Below are 20,281 nucleotides of genomic sequence, written 5' to 3' on the forward strand. Positions count from 1 at the left end.
TTGGATAAAAACACTATCATTTACAACTACTATGCCTTGACTAATTTCACTGTATTTTGACTATGAAGTGTAATATATCTACCATTTACATAATCCTTAATAACTCTAAGTTTCATGAGTTTTAGTTTATTAAATGTTTTGAGCCTCTAAATTTTGTTTTTATGCTACAGCATTTACAAGATAATATGAACTATACAACTGTTGTATTGACTAAAACTATTAATGTAGTTTAATAATACAATGTCAATTTGTATGGCCAGTGGCAAAGAATAAATGAGTTTTTTTTTTAGATATTTCAATATATATATAATTTTAGTCTGTTTTATGCTGTATATCCAGGTAAACTACCTCGTCCTCTCTATATGGCCCCCCGCTAGTACAGCGGTATGTCTCCGGATTTACAACGCTAAAATCAGGGGTTCGATTCTCCTGGGTGGGTTGAGCAGATAGCCCTTTGTGGCTTTGCTATAAGAAAAACACCCAACATCCTCTGTATATGCATCTCCGCCAAATTTGTTTTCGCGATTTATTGGATTCATTGAAAGATACATTCAAATTTTCTTTTTTTTTTCAATTTTATGGACATTTTTACTACTACTTCAATTCATGTGGACGGACCTTCACCAAACTTGGTATGAAAATTTAATGGGTCCATGGGAAATGCATAAAAATTTCAATTTCGCAGTTTTCATAGATATTTTTGTGTTTTTATCGCTACTTCGTCCCCGATGATGGATGCAGAATTCAGCTGTGAAAATTCAACAAAAAATACATATTTTACAGCTAAAATGTAAATGTCTACTTTTATTTGTATAAAACAGAATAATGTTTTGAATACTTATAATTTGCTCAAAAATGTACGACACACAATAATAATTTGAAATTGTTCAATGTAGAACAATATATTATTTAAACAAATATTTTCCGTAAAAAAGTTATTATGGCGCTCTAGGAAGGATTTGTTAACATGAAGTTATTTGTGAAGGATCTCTGCCGAAATAAGTAGTCTTAATATAATAAAAAATTTTGATTTCACCAACAGTAAAGAATATTGGTCAAGATTTTGTCAGATATGTAATATAGTAAGTGCCATGGAACACATTTCTTACTTATAGTCTGTTTAAGAAGTTTATTCTGTGTGTTATATAATAAGTCGCATAATGGAACCCCTTATTTTGTATTGCGGTAGTTACTGAAGGTAGTACTTCAGTTACTAGGAATTATTTTTGTTGTTGCATTCAGTTTACCTGCGTCATCCAATTACTGTAATATTTAAATACTAAAGTAGTATATGTTTGCAAGTATGATACTAGGTAACAATTAACCATGATCCATGTATTCTCAAGACGGCCTGTATGGGTATTAGAACTTTAATTAAAATAGAGTATAGAACAACGTTTCGACCTTCTTAGGTCATCTTCAGGTTAACAAAGATTAACCATGATCCATATTGCTTGTAAGTATATAATTATAATCTGTTTGTGAAAATATTGAGAGATAAACTGATGTCACAATCTTATTAAGAGGTATTTTATGCTTTCAGGTATACATATTTCTGAAAGTACCAAAAATTATTATTGTTAAGAATGTTATTAATAACGTTTGTTTGGGATTTAACTTGAAATACCTCTATTCTGTTGAACCATCGTTCTACCAATATTTATGGAAGTTGCTGCTGTACTTGTTTTAGAAGACAAAAGAAAAGATAGATAATAAAAATATAATCCTTTGATATAATAATATATGCCTTTGATACAACTCTGTATAGATGTTTGTAGAACTTTTCGTAAATGGAACTTGGAAGAGAGCTTAACACTGGTATTTTTGGAGATAGAGTGTCTATGGCAAAAATATTGCCCTTTCAAATATAACCTACATTTCATGCAATGAATAAAACAAGTTTTATGCTTTGATGTAGTTTCATTTTATTTTGTGATAAAATATTTATGTCTTATATGTCTTATTTCTGTCATTTGGTCACTTGCTGTTGACTCTTTTCTCCATCAGAATTTCACTTTAGAGTATCATTTGATTTAGTGTACATTTACTTATCATTGGTGTTCAATTTGTTTTAACGTTGAACATTTTTTTCAGAGGCATGTCACATGTCACTACAATTTGTGTTTTATCAACAAGTAAGAGAAGTTTGTGTAAATATGAGTTGTGTTATAAGGTTTTTTTATTATATACAGGTTACTCTAATGTGGATGTCATAAGTTAAAGATAATTACATTTAAGTGTGTTACTTGTAGCAGCATAAAAAAAAAAGTATTTATGTTAGACCCAGAAATTCGATATGTTTTGTTACTTCTTTTGTTGGGAAAACATTTAATTCTCTTGTTTTGATTTTAAATAATTAATTCAGTTTTTCTTTTTACTTACAGGAGATTTTAGATAACAACCTCAAAGCTGAACCATGACCATATTTAGTAGAAATCAAGTAGGATGGTGGCAGTTTGTATTAAGGATGATTTCTCCTAGCATTCACTGTAGTTTGAAGGAAAGGTTACGAGAAAGCAGTGTGGGAGTATTCAGAAGTTATAGTTTTAGGGTAAGCACATCAAACATCATCATGAGATTAATGGGACAACAGATTGAGTGCATGTTTTTCTGTATATGCCATATAGGAATTGTATTCAGTTTTATCTGCCTATATTTCACTTGTGTAACCAGACTTAAGCTTTTCACGTAATGTGGTATTTACATTTTATATTCTGTTTGTAAAACAACAGAATTATCACCAATCCCCCCACTAAGTACCTAAGATCCGGTGTTAAAGATGTATTATAAATGTTAATAATGGACAACTCACATCTAATGCTGATTATAGTATAGACTTCTGCAGTGCATGTTATGTGTAGATGTAGCAGTTTTGTTAAAAGGATTAAAGCAAGGATTTTTTATGACAATGATAAGTTATTGTTACTACTTGATATGCTTATCATGTGCTGTTGGTGAGATATTTTCATTCTTCAGTTTTTTTATCAATAAATTATCTTAAGATAATTTGTATTGTGTTAGTACTTTGGGAAAAACTTCTTTAAAAGCAACAGGCAGGGCTAATTTACCAAACAAATTAAAAAATGTTTGGTTTGAAAATTAATCAACAAGATGGTGATTGGTGAAATTGTTTTTTGTTTTACTTCTTACTTCTAGAATATCTTAAACAATTTAATGTGTGAGTAACATAAGAAAACTAGTATCACATATTTATTGATGCAAAGATAAAATGGCATTGTATTCAAACAATGCTTATAATTGTTGTGGTTAATAGCCTCTATGTACATGCCACTCGGTGTGGATTCCTGTGCATGGTGAAGGGACCTTCCAAACAAATTTTTATTTTCAGTTTACCTCTTCTGGTATCCAAACATCTACCCATGTGTTTGCTGTGCATAGTGACCTGTGAAGGGGATGAGATAATCCTGGTGAGTGAGGATTCCAACCGTAGCACATCACCTTGGCTTTGAATTCCTGTAGATGGGAAGCCTCTGGGTGGCCTCCCAGGATCAGCCAGCTGATCCACTTGAGCTAGGATCAACCAAGTATCACTATTGGTTGTTCTCAATGGGTGTTGTGGATATTGTATCTGATGCTGGTGTTTGGGTATAGGGCTCAAGAAATCCTCGCATTGCTGCATTGTAGTGCATCCCCTTGTAGAGTTCCATGGTGGGTGGGGTCAGTAGGCACTGAAATACTTTTTCTTTATTATGGATCTCCCAACCCAAAATAAAAATAAAATAATAATTAAAACATACCATAAGTAAATGACCACATCACGAAGATTCTGAGCAGCGATATTCCCCTTTTCAACACCTGTACCTCATTTTTTCACATAACATTCTTTATCAGACAAATCTTTAGGATTTTTATTCAGGAAGGACTAGAGAGGCTTGCTGACTCCCCTAAGTCACTGAAGAAGTTGTGCTCTGGAGACATTTTACTGGAAACATCTTTACCACAACATACCAAACTTTTCTTGAAATCGAAGGCCATAGTTATAGTTGAGAGGGATTTAAAGAACATTCCTGAGTCAGAAATCCTTGCTGGTTCCTCCAGCTGTATGCCAATTCTTCACTCATAAAGACAGAATTATGGACCCTTCCAGTGTTCTTATATTAACATTTGCATCGTCTCGTTTTCCTGCCACAGTCAAAGCAGATTATCTGAACTGAAAGGCATGGGCTTGTATTCCTAACCCTCTTAGATGTTTCCAGTGTCAATGGTTTGGTCACTCAAAAGCATCATATGCTCGTTGTGATGGTAAAGATGATTGCCAACTAGAGCCACGTTGTATTAACTGTAGTGGTCCACACTCCTTTTACTCTATTTCTTGCCCTCAGTCGGTGGAGGAGAAAGAGGTACAATACTTGAAGACTATAAATAATATCTCCTACCAAGAGGCTCAGAAATTATTGTCACCAACGTATGGTGGTGTATTCCATTCCACTGCTTCAGTGGGAGTGCAGACAGATCTCACTGTGCCTCCAGCAATGTCATTTGCAAAACATCTGAAAAATCTTTTACCCTTCATGATTAAAAGAGTTTATGAATGTATGTCTGCTTCCATCTCTGTACCTGTCTCTCCTTTCAGTGACTGCCTGGCTTCAGGTTCAGGTGTTTCTTCAGGCCCATCCTCTTCTGCAGTCCTGAGAAGTAAAATGACCATTAGTTCATGCCTTCAGTCACTGGAATCTTTATCTACAGACAGAGGCCTGCCTACTTGACCCAGGGCAGGATCTGTGGACGTCAATAGATCTTTGTCCAATAAAAAAAAAAAAAAAAAAAAGTGGTCAAAAACAGCAGGGCTCCCTGCTACATCCTCCTTCACATGAATAAAAATGGCTACTCTTATCCAGTGGAACTGTGGAGAAAGCTTATGATACAATGTGGAGGTTGGCATCTTGCGAGACCACTACTCATATGGGTTGCGTGGCCATTTACCCATTTTTAGTAAACATTATTTATTGAATCAGTAATTTCAAGTTTATGTGAGTTTTATACTTTCCTGTTCTTTTCCATAGGAACTTTGAATCCCTCAGGTTTGTGTCTTGAGTGTTACACTTTTCATTATAAAGACTAAAACCATCAGTGGACAATTCTCCACTGCAGTTGCAAATGGTCTCCATGTTGATGACTTCCACATTTCATGTCAGTTGTTGAGCATAGGATTTATTGAATGGCAGCTACAGACTGCCCTCAATCACTTACTGAAGTGGACAACAGTAAACGATTTTACCTTTTCTCTCTCCAAAACTGTTTTCATGCACTTTTGTAGCCAACAGGGTATTCACCCAGATCCCAAGCTCCGTCTCGGAGAAGTTGTGCTTCCTGTGATCCCTGAGGCAAAGATCTTGGGGCTTATCTTCGATCATAAGCTGACCTTTATTCCACACACACACATCAAGTAGGTATGTGTCAAGTATACAAGGACACTGAACATTCTCCTTGTCCTCTCTTACACCTCTTGGGGAGCTGATTGATGTTCTATGATAAAAACTATCATGCCCTTATTTGATCAAAACTCCACTATGGGTCTATGGCTCTGCCAGGACCTCAGCCTTGAAGATATTGGACCCTGTTCACCATCAGGGGTTTTCCACAGTCCAGAGTTTGTACACTGAGTCTCATGAACCTCCTCTACACCTCTGCCATTTGCAATCAACTTCAAATCTTACAACAGCATCCCATCTGGGGTTGTGTTTTCCTTTCTCAGTGGGCCATGTTTTTTCAGAATAGATGGTCTGCTATTGCCCCTTTTGGCCTTAGTATCCAGGTGCAATTGGCTGAATTGGGACAGTCCTTGGATAATGTTGCTGTCTCCACTTTTCAGTCTTTTCCACCATGGCTTATTACCATCTCCAATTGTAAGCTTTGTTTGCGTCTTCTTCTATTTGTTGAACATCTTTCAAACCATCCTTCCATTCCAATTTATACGGATGGTTCGAAACCAGGCGACTCTGTGGGCTCTGCCATTGTGTGTTATGGTTATGTAATTGCACACAGGATTTTCTCTACATTTTTTGTGTTCACTGCCAAACTGTATGTCATTTCTCTTGCCTTGAATCACATAGAAGCTATGCAGTGCACAAACTGTACTATTTATACCAATTCTCTTACCCTTCTACTCGCCCTGGAATCACTTCATGTTAGTTCTTACCCTGTTTGTCTCGATATTCAAAATCAATTGGCTCATTTCTCTCTTTCATCTGTTTCTATCCAGTTCTTCTGATACCAGACCACATTGGTATTTGCAGGAAAGAGCTCGCTGGCACCATAGCTTGGTCTGTCTGCTTTGGTGCCATCATGGCCATGCATGTCCCATAAATATGGACTGTGGTACTGTGTTCAGGATTTAGGTCTGCACTAGTTGGCAGTTGATTTGTATGAACAATATGATAACGAGCTTTTCCAGATAAAACTGTCTACTGAACTTTGACCATTTTACTTCCATAAGGATTGGAAGGAGGAAGTTGTCCTAGCTAGGCTACACATTGGTCATAGATTTTTTAGCTCATCATTTTATTTTATCTGGAACTGATGCACCAGTGTGTGATCTGTGTGAAACTTGAGTCACAATAGTTCACATTTTACTGTTGTGCCGTCGTTACAATCATGAGCGACAGCACCATTTTAGACATATTTTTACCTTAGATTCACCATTGCTGTCGGATAATGTCATTGGTGATGGTGACACTGTCTACTACAGTTACATTTTTAAATTTTTGAGAGCCATTGGCCTTTTTAACTCCAAGTTTTTAATTTGAAAATTAGAATCTGTTTCAACGTGATTTTACTTTTTATGTTTTAATTTTTAACTGGTTGTTTGGTGCAGGTAGCCTAGTTGCTTTGAGCCAATAAACATCAAACAACCAAACTATGTAAATGCAAGTCTGGTTATTAACTTTTATTTTTAATTATTCAGTATTAATTTCTGTTTAGTTTATTTCTTAAATTTCAGGGAGAAGTTTTGACAAGGAATGTTAGTTGGTAGTTTCTGGGATCCTAGGTTGTCTTGTTAGAAAGTTTTATGTACTAATATACTTATTAACAATTCTCTCATTACAGTTTTAATCATTCAGTTATTTTAATGTTTTTTTCAGTGTTTTGAGTTCTAAATGATGCATGTCTTTCTCCAGTTGTTTTATAGGAATGGCAGTAATATTTGTAATGGATTTTTCATGGAATTAGACCTAAGATGGTTAACCATCTCAACTTTTTTCTTCATAAATATAGAGAGCATAATGTAATTTCTTAAGGTCATATGACCTTTCAACACCCCACCATGCCAAAGTTAAAATCAGAAACTATAAATAATTACATTTATTGTCTGTAGCTGAAACTAGATATACAGCAAGCAGCATTGGCTGTTAAGATACGTATAACAAATCAACCTCCACACACAATCTATGATACGTATGACAAATCAACCTTCACACACAATCTATGATACGTATGACAAATCAACCTTCACACACAATCTATGATAATGTATGACAAATCAACCTTCACACACAATCTATGATATGTATGACAAATCAACCTTCACACACAATCTATGATGCGTGATGACAAATCAACCTTCACACACAATCTATGATAATGTATGACAAATCAACCTTCACACACAATCTATGATACGTATGACAAATCAACCTTCACACACAATCTATGATACGTATGACAAATCAACCTTCACACACAATCTATGATACGTATGACAAATCAACCTTCACACACAATCTATGATACGTATGACAAATCAACCTTCACACAATCATGATGCTTGACAAATCAACCTTCACACACAATCTATGATGCGTGTATGACAAATCAACCTTCACACACAATCTATGATGCGTATGACAAATCAACCTTCACACACAATCTATGATACGTATGACAAATCAACCTTCACACACAATCTATGATACGTATGACAAATCAACCTTCACACGCAATCTATGATACGTATGACAAATCAACCTTCACACGCAATCTATGATACGTATGACAAATCAACCTTCACACGCAATCTATGATACGTATGACAAATCAACCTTCACACGCAATCTATGATAATGTGACAAATCAACCTTCACACGCAATCTATGATGCGTGTGATGACAAATCAACCTTCACACGCAATCTATGATATGTATGACAAATCAACCTTCACACGCAATCTATGATACGTATGACAAATCAACCTTCACACGCAATCTATGATACGTATGACAAATCAACCTTCACACGCAATCTATGATACGTATGACAAATCAACCTTCACACGCAATCTATGATACGTATGACAAATCAACCTTCACACGCAATCTATGATACGTATGACAAATCAACCTTCACACGCAATCTATGATAGTATGACAAATCAACCTTCACACACAATCTATGATACGTATGACAAATCAACCTTCACACACAATCTATGATACGTATGACAAATCAACCTTCACACACAATCTATAGAAGTTCACATAAAGAATTAAATTCACTTGCAACTTCTTGAAACAAGAAGCTTTTTAACACTGCAGACTCAGTTAACTGACTTTTAACAGAACAAGGATAAAATGTATGTAATACATAAAAAAATTCTCACCTTATATACATAACCACAGAAGATGCAATTTACAGAGTTTTAGAAAGAATTTGTGATGATGGTACAGTTAATAGTCCATAAAACCATGAAGTCTTAAACAGATTTTATTACAATCTGAAGAGGGAAACTGCTTAAAAGAATAAAAATAAAACCCCATAACAATTTTAGCAGCTGACAAAGGTAATATCAGTGCTAGTGTAGACCAAGAGGAATATGTCACCAAGATAGTCAATATAAAAAGCTTGAATCTTAAATAAACAGATGAAGATGAGTAGATAGAACACTACTATTTTTCACAATAAATCTCAGCATCAGATCCAACCACCATGTCCACACATACAACCTTTCTCAGGTCTTTCCTTAAAGTGACGGTACATTAATGGCTGAAACGTATTAGCTAATTAGTAATATAGAAAGATAACATTTAGTCTTGTGATCATGTATGTTATTGGTACTTTATTACTGCAGCTTTACCTTAAGTAACTGAAAATGGTTTAGAAATGAATTTTTTTCAGACAAGGTTGGTGTTGCAATTATTCTGACTGATAAAAAATGTTTCTTTATAAGATGAACAAGATATCTATATAATATACGATGTATAAATTAAAGTGAACAAATTTCAGTATTTAACACAATATATCCAGATTCATATTCATGTTTGCTAATTACTTGCATCAAATAATTGAAAACTGAATTAATTAATAAAATGCTTTCTATTTCCTTCAATCTGATTCAACACAAAGTTTACATACAGCTTATTGTAAATTTATCGGTACTAGTTTTTCAAGAAAGTTTCTAATTCTTTCTGGTTTGTTTTTCATTTTCTTTTATTTAGAGGTCTTCGACCTTGACAGTTGAGTTAAAAAAAGATATTGAACGTCGCTGGCAAAAGGAAGTAGTTTCATTAGGTGGGGAGGAAAACAAACATGTTGTAAGGATCTGTTTTAAACATGTTATTCTTGTATTTTATTTAACTACATGAACTGTTAAGTATCTGGTATCTTAGTTAAAATATTAAACTGCCTTAAATATTTTAGCTGGTTGTTTAAAACTGAAGTACAAACCTGGTCTGTTTTGTCAATTCGGTCTTTTTATTAACAACTCAAGGGTTAACCCACTAAAGCACTTTTTATTAACAACTCAAATAATTTCACTTGTGTAGATCAGTGGTTTAATTCTGGGTTTGTTTATTTTAACCTTTATTTCACCATGTTCATAAACAAGTTCAGATGGTGTATATAACTTTTGTTCAAAGTTATGCTTCGGTCACTGTCAAATTAGTGATGCTCAGTTTTTATATATGACTTGTTTTGTTCATACTTGTAGATGAACTTAAAGCATGTTGGTGTGTGAAGTTCTGACTTTGAATATTTTAAAGTGGTTTATTGCATAAGTAAATACGTATCAGTATTAATGTTTAGCCTTTACACAAATGTGAAGCAATGTGTTATTGACCATGTTGGATTGTTTTGTCTTTAGACCAATATCTGATTGTATAAATGCTGTAGCTGAAGAGCAAAGATAATAATTCTGTGTGATGTTTTTTTAAATGCAATTTCTTTTAAGTCAAGTCAAGATAAATGTTACGTGCTTTCAATGTTCCCGTATCCGTCAGGACGACTCCACATGGGACACGTGCGAGTCTATACTATCAGTGATGCAATGGCAAGATTCTATAGAATGAAGGGTAAAAAGGTGAGAAGAAATTTCTTCATGACTAATAGTATAGAGAGTTCTACCTTTATACTAAATGTATAGAGAGTTCTACCTTTATACTAAATGTATAGAGAGTTCTATCTTTGTACTAAATGTATAGAGAGTTCCACCTTTGTACTAAATGTATAGGGAGTTCCACCTTTATACAAAGTCTTCAAAGGCAGTAGAATAGAACTTTTGTTACTTTATAATTAATTATAATTAATTTATTGAGCCAATTTTTGTGAATTTGCAGGTTTCTTATTTATTTATTTTTACCTATAACCTGTGTGTTAGAATGTATTAATAACAATAAACATACTACAACTCAGCTTATGAAGTGGAATTTCTTAAAACTTTTCACATGTAGTTTTTTTTTTATAAGATATTTCTGTACCACAGTGAATCTTCTTACTGTTGTAAAGGAAAAAAATGCTCACATTGAAATTAGAATGAAATAAGTTTTCTGGTATTTAATAGATAGTACCTTTGGTTGAGTTATTAAAGTTTAAAGTGTTCACAGAATTGCTTCCTGGACCATTGGTGGTTAGTTGGTCAGCTCTCAGTCATTGGTCATGGAACTAGAAATTATCTCCAGTCTTGCTCATCATTTTTCAAATATTCACAAAATTGCTTCTTGGACCACCCCCTGCTAGTACAGAGGTATGTCTTCGGATTTACAACGCTAAAATCAGGGTTCGATTCCCCTCGGTGAGCTCAGCAGATAGCCCGATGTGGCTTTGCTGTAAGAAAACACACAAGCTTCTTGGACCATTGATGGTTAGTTGGTCAACTCTCAGTCACAGGTTGTAGAACTAAAACCTATCACAAATTATGCTCCTTGTTTCAGCTGTTGGGGGCATTTATAATGTGATGGTCAATAACACAATTTATTGGAGAAGAATAACTGAAGAGTTTGCAATTGGTGGGAGTTGACTAGTTGTCTTCCTTCTAGTCTGTTACTTCGTGGGAGTTGACTAGTTGTCTTCCTTCTAGTCTGTTACTTCAAACTTAGGGATGGCGAGTTCAGATAGCCCTTGTGTAAATATTTAGCAAACAAACAAAAAAACATCAGTGGTCACCCTTATCTTCACTAGATGTAGAAGCTGTGATCTGTTGCTTGTGTACAAAATTTTAATAATATTATAAAAATAAATGTTTGAAATAAAAATTGACTCAACTAAGATATCCATCTGGTTGGTAATACATTTGTACTATATAATTAAATGAGAAATTAATTTTACATCCTATATTCTTTAACTATTAATTGTGGAAGTGACCAAAACATTGGGTGAAATTACTCATTGTGTGTGTAAAACATATTTGAGACCCCCCTGCAATAATTAGAAAGAACAACTGTAAATATTGTTAATATTTTTGTGTGTGATCCTGTAATCAAGAATGTCAATAGTACCACAAGCAGTTTAGTGCATAAATAGTTTAAACAAGTGTTTAAAAATACTGCATGAATAACTCTTAAGGTAAATTTTTGGCTTCATTTACGTGGTGAACCTCACTGATAAGTTAAAGTTTGACCCTAAAGCAGCAGGAATGTTGGAGGTAGGAACATTAATTCATGACAGCTAATATAAGGGTTAAAGGGTTAATTTGTTTTATATATTACATTTTACTGTTAACTGAGAGGTTAGGGGGTGCAATATTTTTACATGGTGAATTTCGCTGGTTACTGAGAGGTTAAAGGGTACAGTTTTTTTACATGGTGGATCCCACTGATAATAATGAGGTTAGTTTTTTTTTAAAGGTTTTTTTTCAGTGTAAAAAGTAATTTAACCAAAAGTAAACCATAATTGCCTGTTTCTGTTTTCCTAGGTAATCCATCCAATTGGATGGGATGCTTTTGGTCTGCCAGCAGAAAATGCTGCTATCGATGGGGAGAAACAGCCAGATGATTGGACTTACAGGTAAATGTTGGAACCAATAATTTTTAAAGCAGTTTTTCAACTTATAATAATTATGTCAGTAGTGTTGTGGTTAATACATGAATTTATTCCTTTAATCTGAAGTGAATTATGTTTTAACAGTGTGATAATGAGCTGATACATACAAACATACATAATTTGTAATGTTAAATTACTTGTGTGTGTATATATATATATATATATATAAAGTAAAATTAAATAAATGCATTTAAATAAGTAAACAAAATCAGGAGGAAGGACTGCATTAGAAATTAGCAGATCTCAGCCTCTGATTAATTATAGTATAACCATAATGTTTTAAACCAAAACACATTAAAATTAAACAAAGTACACTGCATTTTTTAAAAAGATCCTACGGTACAAGCTACAACATGGGATTATAAAATGTATCCTAGGTTTTGGAGGTGACTTGGGAAGTAGGACCCATATTGCAGTGGTGATAGATGGTGTATCTCCACTGCAATGTGGGTCCTACCCAGGATACATTTTATAATCCCACGTTGTAGCTTGTACCATAGGATTTTTTAAAAAAATACAGTGTATTTTGTTTAATTTTAATGTGTTTTGTTTTTATTTAAAACATATGGTTTTATACATATATATAGACACTTATAATACTGAAAATAATTAATGGAGACAGAAGAGAAAGTCAGTTTATAATGGAAATTATAACATTTTTTGTGAAAAAAAATGTTGTTTTACCATGGCATAATATGATTGGGTGTCAGACAACCAATCTGAAAATGCCAAATCATCACAAGGCTCGTAGAGTATAAGTAGTGATATGATTTTAGAGTTTGAAGCTTGTGGTAAAAGAATGTCTCCTGGGAAGGATGTTACACATGAAAAGTGTGTACAAGTCAAAGTTTTAGTTAAAAAGTCTACCTCTATAGACAGATTGCATTTCAAATTCATGTTTCATCTATTGCTGTATGCAAGACCCTGAAGAGGGTTTTCAAACCTGGTACTGTTGGCAGTAGAAGTGGTTTAGAAAGAAAACAAACTATTCTAAGGTGATGTAAAGTTATTCAGAGATATTGTAAATCACTGTGCTACAAGTGCAAATGTTAACATTTCTTAAAGGACGTTAAGATATGCATTTGTTCTGTATGGTCTCAGTGGCTATGTAGATGCTCAGAATGCCTTTACTGAGAAGAGGGAATGGAACAGTAAGACTTAAATGGACAACAAAAATTAAATGGTGGGATCTTTAAACCTGGAAAATAATTGCTTTTTACAGATGAGTCTAAGTTTGTTCTGTTTGAACACAGTGAGCAGTAACTGTTTGAAGGCAGACTGAGGAACAGTGTAAAAGTCAGTATACAACAACTATAACAAAGTGTAGGAATTAATCGGTAAAAGTTTGGGGCTGTATCTTAGCAAAAGGTGTGGAGATTTGTATGAAATTAAATGTGCCCCGACTGTTGACAGAAGCAAGTGTTACAATGTCATTCACACAGGAATGTATCTCATTGGGCAGGGTTTTGTCTTTCAACATGATGTTGTTCCCAAGTTGGCAGCCAATGCAGTGAAAAACCGATTTGGGATGTAAAGAGGCAGATGTAGCTCTCCCGGTGATGTCGTATCCTTCATGAAGTCCTAATATTAATATAATCAAGGCCGTTTGGGGCTATGCAGATACTGGCTAAAGTTGAATGGTAGCCAAACAAATTGTAGAAAGTGTTTCAGAATATTAGGAACAGTGTTCCACAGTCTTTCAGTGATAAACTATATTGGAACATCAAAGCGCCACATAAAAGACTGATGTAACAAATATTAATGTTATTTACAAGATATTTATTTCACTTTGCACATCTTATGTTGTTATGCACTGTGCTTATTTTTGTACACATTGCATTGTATACACACTTTTGTCTTCTTGTTCCATATTTTTGTCCAGTACTGTAAATGTATACTTACAGTATTGGATATACATTTGTGTAATTAATCATGAAATTCTCCTGTGAGGTTTTAAGTTCTGTACTAAGTTCACCAAACATTGTTAATATTTTAGCCAGCTACTTTACAAATAAGAAACAATAATTCATAATACAGTGTCAGAAAGGTGTAGTCTTGTGTGCAGAGAGTATCTGAAGAAGTAGGACTAACAGTGGAAGAAACACACTGCTTATCAGTTGTTTATTTTGTTTGTTTTCAGTAACAAGTAGGACTAACAGTGGAAGAAACACACTGCTTATCAGTTGTTTATTTTGTTTGTTTTCAGTAACAAGTAGGACTAACAGTGGAAGAAACACATTGCTTACCAGTTGTTTATTTTGTTTGTTTTCAGTAACAAGTAGGACTAACAGTGGAAGAAACGCACTGCTTACCAGTTGTTTATTTTGTTTGTTTTCAGTAACAAGTGGGACTAACAGTGGAAGAAACACACTGCTTACCAGTTGTTTATTTTGTGTGTTTTCAGTAACAAGTAGGACTAACAGTGGAAGAAACACACTGCTTATCAGTTGTTTATTTTGTGTGTTTTCAGTAACAAGTAGGACTAACAGTGGAAGAAACACTGCTTACCAGTTGTTTGTTTTGTTTGTTATCAGTAACAAGTAGGACTAACAGTGGAAGAAACACACTGCTTACCAGTTGTTTATTTTGTTTGTTTTCAGTAACAAGTAGGACTAACAGTGGAAGAAACGCACTGCTTACCAGTTGTTTATTTTGTTTGTTTTCAGTAACAAGTGGGACTAACAGTGGAAGAAACACACTGCTTACCAGTTGTTTATTTTGTGTGTTTTCAGTAACAAGTAGGACTAACAGTGGAAGAAACACACTGCTTACCAGTTGTTTGTTTTGTTTGTTTTCAGTAACAAGTAGGACTAACAGTGGAAGAAACACTGCTTACCAGTTGTTTGTTTTGTTTGTTATCAGTAACAAGTAGGACTAACAGTGGAAGAAACACACTGCTTACCAGTTGTTTATTTTGTTTGTTTTCAGTAACAAGTAGGACTAACAGTGGAAGAAACACACTGCTTACCAGTTGTTTATTTTGTTTGTTTTCAGTAACAAGTAGGACTAACAGTGGAAGAAACACACTGCTTACCAGTTGTTTATTTTGTTTGTTTTCAGTAACAAGTAGGACTAACAGTGGAAGAAACACACTGCTTACCAGTTGTTTATTTTGTTTGTTTTCAGTAACAAGTACGACTAACAGTGGAAGAAACACACTGCTTACCAGTTGTTTATTTTGTTTGTTTTCAGTAACAAGTAACGACTAACAGTGGAAGAAACACACTGCTTACCAGTTGTTTATTTTGTTTGTTTTCAGTAACAAGTACGACTAACAGTGGAAGAAACACACTGCTTACCAGTTGTTTATTTTGTTTGTTTTCAGTAACAAGTAGGACTAACAGTGGAAGAAACACACTGCTTACCAGTTGTTTATTTTGTTTGTTTTCAGTAACAAGTAGGACTAACAGTGGAAGAAACACATTGCTTACCAGTTGTTTCTTTTGTGTGTTTTCAGTAACAAGTAGGACTAACAGTGGAAGAAACACACTGCTTACCAGTTGTTTGTTTTCAGTAACAAGTAGGACTAACAGTGGAAGAAACACACTGCTTACCAGTTGTTTGTTTTCAGTAACAAGTAGGACTAACAGTGGAAGAAACACACTGCTTACCAGTTGTTTGTTTTCAGTAACAAGTAGGACTAACAGTGGAAGAAACACACTGCTTATCAGTTGTTTATTTTGTTTGTTTTCAGTAACAAGTAGGACTAACAGTGGAAGAAACACACTGCTTATCAGTTGTTTATTTTGTGTGTTTACAGTAACAAGTAGGACTAACAGTGGAAGAAACACACTGCTTATCAGTTGTTTATTTTGTTTGTTTTCAGTAACAAGTAGGACTAACAGTGGAAGAAACACGCTGCTTATCAGTTGTTTATTTTGTTTGTTTACAGTAACAAGTAGGACTAACAGTGGAAGAAACACACTGCTTATCAGTTGTTTATTTTGTGTTTACAGTAACAAGTAGGACTAACAGTGGAAGAAACACACTGCTTATCAGTTGTTTATTTTGTTTGTTTTCAGTAACAAGTAGGACTAACAGTGGAAGAAACACGCTGCTTACCAGTTGTTTGTTTTCAGTAACAAGTAGGACTAACAGTGGAAGAAACACACTGCTTACCAGTTGTTTGTTTTGTTTGTTTTCAGTAACAAGTAGGACTAACAGTGGAAGAAACACACTGCTTACCAGTTGTTTATTTTGTGTGTTTTCAGTAACAAGTAGGACTAACAGTGGAAGAAACACACTGCTTATCAGTTGTTTATTTTGTTTGTTTTCAGTAACAAGTAGGACTAACAGTGGAAGAAACACGCTGCTTACCAGTTGTTTATTTTGTTTGTTTTCAGTAACAAGTAGGACTAACAGTGGAAGAAACACACTGCTTACCAGTTGTTTGTTTTCAGTAACAAGTAGGACTAACAGTGGAAGAAACACACTGCTTACCAGTTGTTTGTTTTCAGTAACAAGTAGGACTAACAGTGGATGAAACACACTGCTTACCAGTTGTTTGTTTTCAGTAACAAGTAGGACTAACAGTGGATGAAACACACTGCTTACCAGTTGTTTGTTTTGTTTGTTTTCAGTAACAAGTAGGACTAACAGTGGAAGAAACACACTGCTTACCAGTTGTTTATTTTGTTTGTTTTCAGTAACAAGTAGGACTAACAGTGGAAGAAACACACTGCTTACCAGTTGTTTATTTTGTGTGTTTTCAGTAACAAGTAGGACTAACAGTGGAAGAAACACACTGCTTATAAGTTGTTTATTTTGTGTGTTTTCAGTAACAAGTAGGACTAACACTGGAAGAAACACACTGCTTATCAGTTGTTTATTTTGTTTGTTTTCAGTAACAAGTAGGACTAACAGTGGAAGAAACACACTGCTTACCAGTTGTTTGTTTTCAGTAACAAGTAGGACTAACAGTGGAAGAAACACACTGCTTACCAGTTGTTTATTTTGTGTGTTTTCAGTAACAAGTAGGACTAACAGTGGAAGAAACACACTGCTTATCAGTTGTTTATTTTGTTTGTTTTCAGTAACAAGTAGGACTAACAGTGGAAGAAACACACTGCTTATCAGTTGTTTATTTTGTTTGTTTTCAGTAACAAGTAGGACTAACAGTGGAAGAAACACGCTGCTTACCAGTTGTTTATTTTGTTTGTTTTCAGTAACAAGTAGGACTAACAGTGGAAGAAACACACTGCTTACCAGTTGTTTATTTTGTGTGTTTTCAGTAACAAGTAGGACTAACAGTGGAAGAAACACACTGCTTATAAGTTGTTTATTTTGTGTGTTTTCAGTAACAAGTAGGACTAACACTGGAAGAAACACACTGCTTATCAGTTGTTTATTTTGTTTGTTTTCAGTAACAAGTAGGACTAACAGTGGAAGAAACACACTGCTTACCAGTTGTTTGTTTTCAGTAACAAGTAGGACTAACAGTGGAAGAAACACACTGCTTACCAGTTGTTTGTTTTCAGTAACAAGTAGGACTAACAGTGGATGAAACACACTGCTTACCAGTTGTTTGTTTTCAGTAACAAGTAGGACTAACAGTGGAAGAAACACACTGCTTACCAGTTGTTTATTTTGTTTGTTATCAGTAACAAGTAGGACTAACAGTGGAAGAAACACACTGCTTACCAGTTGTTTGTTTTGTGTGTTTTCAGTAACAAGTAGAACTAACAGTGGAAGAAACACACTGCTTACCAGTTTGTTTTCAGTAACAAGTAGGACTAACAGTGGAAGAAACACACTGCTTACCAGTTGTTTGTTTTGTGTGTTTTCAGTAACAAGTAGAACTAACAGTGGAAGAAACACACTGCTTACCAGTTGTTTGTTTTGTGTGTTTTCAGTAACAAGTAGAACTAACAGTGGAAGAAACACACTGCTTACCAGTTGTTTGTTTTCAGTAACAAGTAGGACTAACAATGGAAGAAACACACTGCTTACCAGTTGTTTATTTTGTGTGTTTTCAGTAACATCAAAACAATGAAAGAACAGTTGGAACAACTGCGAATTAGCTTCGATTGGAGCCGGGTACGTAAAATATATAACCAGAAATAAAACTTGATATAGAATGTACTAACTCTAGGACTTGATATTATGAGACTTTAATGTATGTTTTGGTATTTGTGTAGTTTTTATTTACTGTTAAAACTTTTCACAGTATGTAACTAGGGACTTGACTTAATACAGACCAATAGGTATCAATTCTTCATGGAAGCTTACATGTGTAATAAATATGGAGATGAATGAAATTACTTCTTAATACGTTTGGTAATTTTACTTCTGCACCTACTAAATATTCTCATTGTAGGGTTGCAGTTAGGGGAAGAATAATTTCTTATAAATTTATTATTTACCCCAAAATAATGATACAGTCTAACCACTATAATTTTCTTGAAATTTTTACATGTTGTTCAAAGTATAAAAGAACAAGGTTATACATTTGAAACACACACACACACACCAAGTTTGTATGGACTTTGTTTAATATGGAAAGGATATTATTCCTCATTTTCTGCGGGTAACTATTAGCATTAAGCCTAAAATGTGATTTTAAAACCAGTAAATGACAAGGAAAGTTGATGAAATAAAATTGCTCAGGCTCAGAAATTAAAAGCAGTCGATACTCGGTGGCTTGCTAGTTGTTTCAGTTAAAGTAAAGCAGTCGGTACTCGGCGGCTTGCTAGTTGTTTCAGTTAAAGTAAAGCAGTCGGTACTCGGGCTTGCTTAGTTGTTAGTTGTTTCAGTTAAAGTAAAGCAGTCGGCACGGTGGCTTGCTAGTTGTTTCAGTCAAGTAAAGCAAAGCAGTTCAAGTAAAGCAGTCGGTCGGCGGGCTTGTTTCTTAGTTGTTTCAGTTCAAGTAAAGCAGTCGGTACTTTCGGCTTTGCTAGTTGTTTCAGTTCAAGTAAAGCAGTCTGTACTCGGCGGCTTGCCAGTTGTTTCAGTTAAAGTAAAGCAGTTGGTACTCTGTGGCTGGCCAGTTGTTTCAGTTAAAGTAAAGCAGTCAGTACTCTGTGGCTTGCCAGTTGTTTCAGTTAAAGTAAAGCAGTCGGTACTCGGCAGCTTGCTAGTTGTTTCAGTTAAAGTAAAGCAGTCGGTACTCGGCGGCTTGCTAGTTGTTTCAGTTAAAGTAAAGCAGTCGATACTCGGTGGCTTGATAGTTGTTTCAGTTAAAGTATTTTATTGTAAGTGTGGCCAACGTTTGGTTTGAATATATTTTTCTAAAATGCTATGTAACTGATGATGAAAGGATTAATCTATGTTTTCATGTCGATGACACATTCTTTCATCAGGAGCTGAGTACTTGCAGTCCTTCGTACTATAAATGGACACAGTATATCTTTCTTCTTATGTATCACAGAGGTTTGGCATACAGAAAAGAGGTGAGCAGACTTTTTTTAATTAGTAAGTCTGAACTACTTAAATAAAGTGTACTTTGTAATATGTTTGTTGGTGGCTATTAGAATATAGCATGCTATTTCATTGTTGTGAGTTTTAAAACACCAGCAGAAACTGATATTCATTGTCGGCCAGTAGAAGCTACCAATAATCAGTAGAAGTTACCCATGTGATAATTGTTAGTGCTTTGATTGTTCTTGTAATTATTACATTAAATTACACGTCTTTTACCTGAATGCGTCTTTTAACCCTGTAGCTTGGGAACAAAACCATATTAAATTTTAAAAAATTATAGACAAAAACATCTCTTCAATTATTCTTGTACATGGTTAACAAAAAACCTCACAGATTTAGAATTTATTCAATAAAATGTATTATTTAAATTTGCACATAAGGTTGATTTCAGCATATTTTGAATGAAATGTTAGGGTTTATGAAATTTTTTTAGTATAATACTGTGTTGGTATTTGCTTAAAAGGAAAATAAAAATAATTTTGAGAAATTAATACTAAATAAAACCTGTTTACTTTGAACACAACCTCAGTTATCGTGGTGTGATGTAATGCAGCTTAGATAAGCCATAAGTTAGTGACTTAAATATGTGAGG

General features: G+C 34.4%; 1 protein-coding gene across 3 annotated transcripts in view; it reads left to right on the top strand.

Annotated features, from left to right (window-relative positions):
- Positions 1-933: 933 nt before the first annotated feature.
- The window catches only part of LeuRS-m (Leucyl-tRNA synthetase, mitochondrial), a 35,475-nt gene continuing 16,127 nt past the window's right edge, over positions 934-20,281 (top strand). The window contains exons 1-7 of one of the 3 annotated variants that reach the window (XM_076517978.1): positions 934-1,082; positions 2,385-2,551; positions 9,453-9,548; positions 10,184-10,312; positions 12,143-12,234; positions 18,246-18,306; positions 19,569-19,658. In XM_076517978.1, coding sequence (XP_076374093.1) covers positions 2,417-2,551; positions 9,453-9,548; positions 10,184-10,312; positions 12,143-12,234; positions 18,246-18,306; positions 19,569-19,658 — 603 coding nt within the window. In that variant the 5' untranslated portion in view covers positions 934-1,082; positions 2,385-2,416. Of the gene's footprint in view, positions 1,083-1,216; positions 1,457-2,384; positions 2,552-9,452; positions 9,549-10,183; positions 10,313-12,142; positions 12,235-13,752; positions 13,911-18,245; positions 18,307-19,568; positions 19,659-20,281 lie in introns of those variants that run through there. The other 2 variants (XM_076517989.1, XM_076518000.1) reach the window with 2 other exon arrangements.

This window comes from Tachypleus tridentatus, chromosome 1, assembly GCF_004210375.1.
Source record: "Tachypleus tridentatus isolate NWPU-2018 chromosome 1, ASM421037v1, whole genome shotgun sequence".
NCBI lineage: Eukaryota > Metazoa > Arthropoda > Merostomata > Xiphosura > Limulidae > Tachypleus > Tachypleus tridentatus.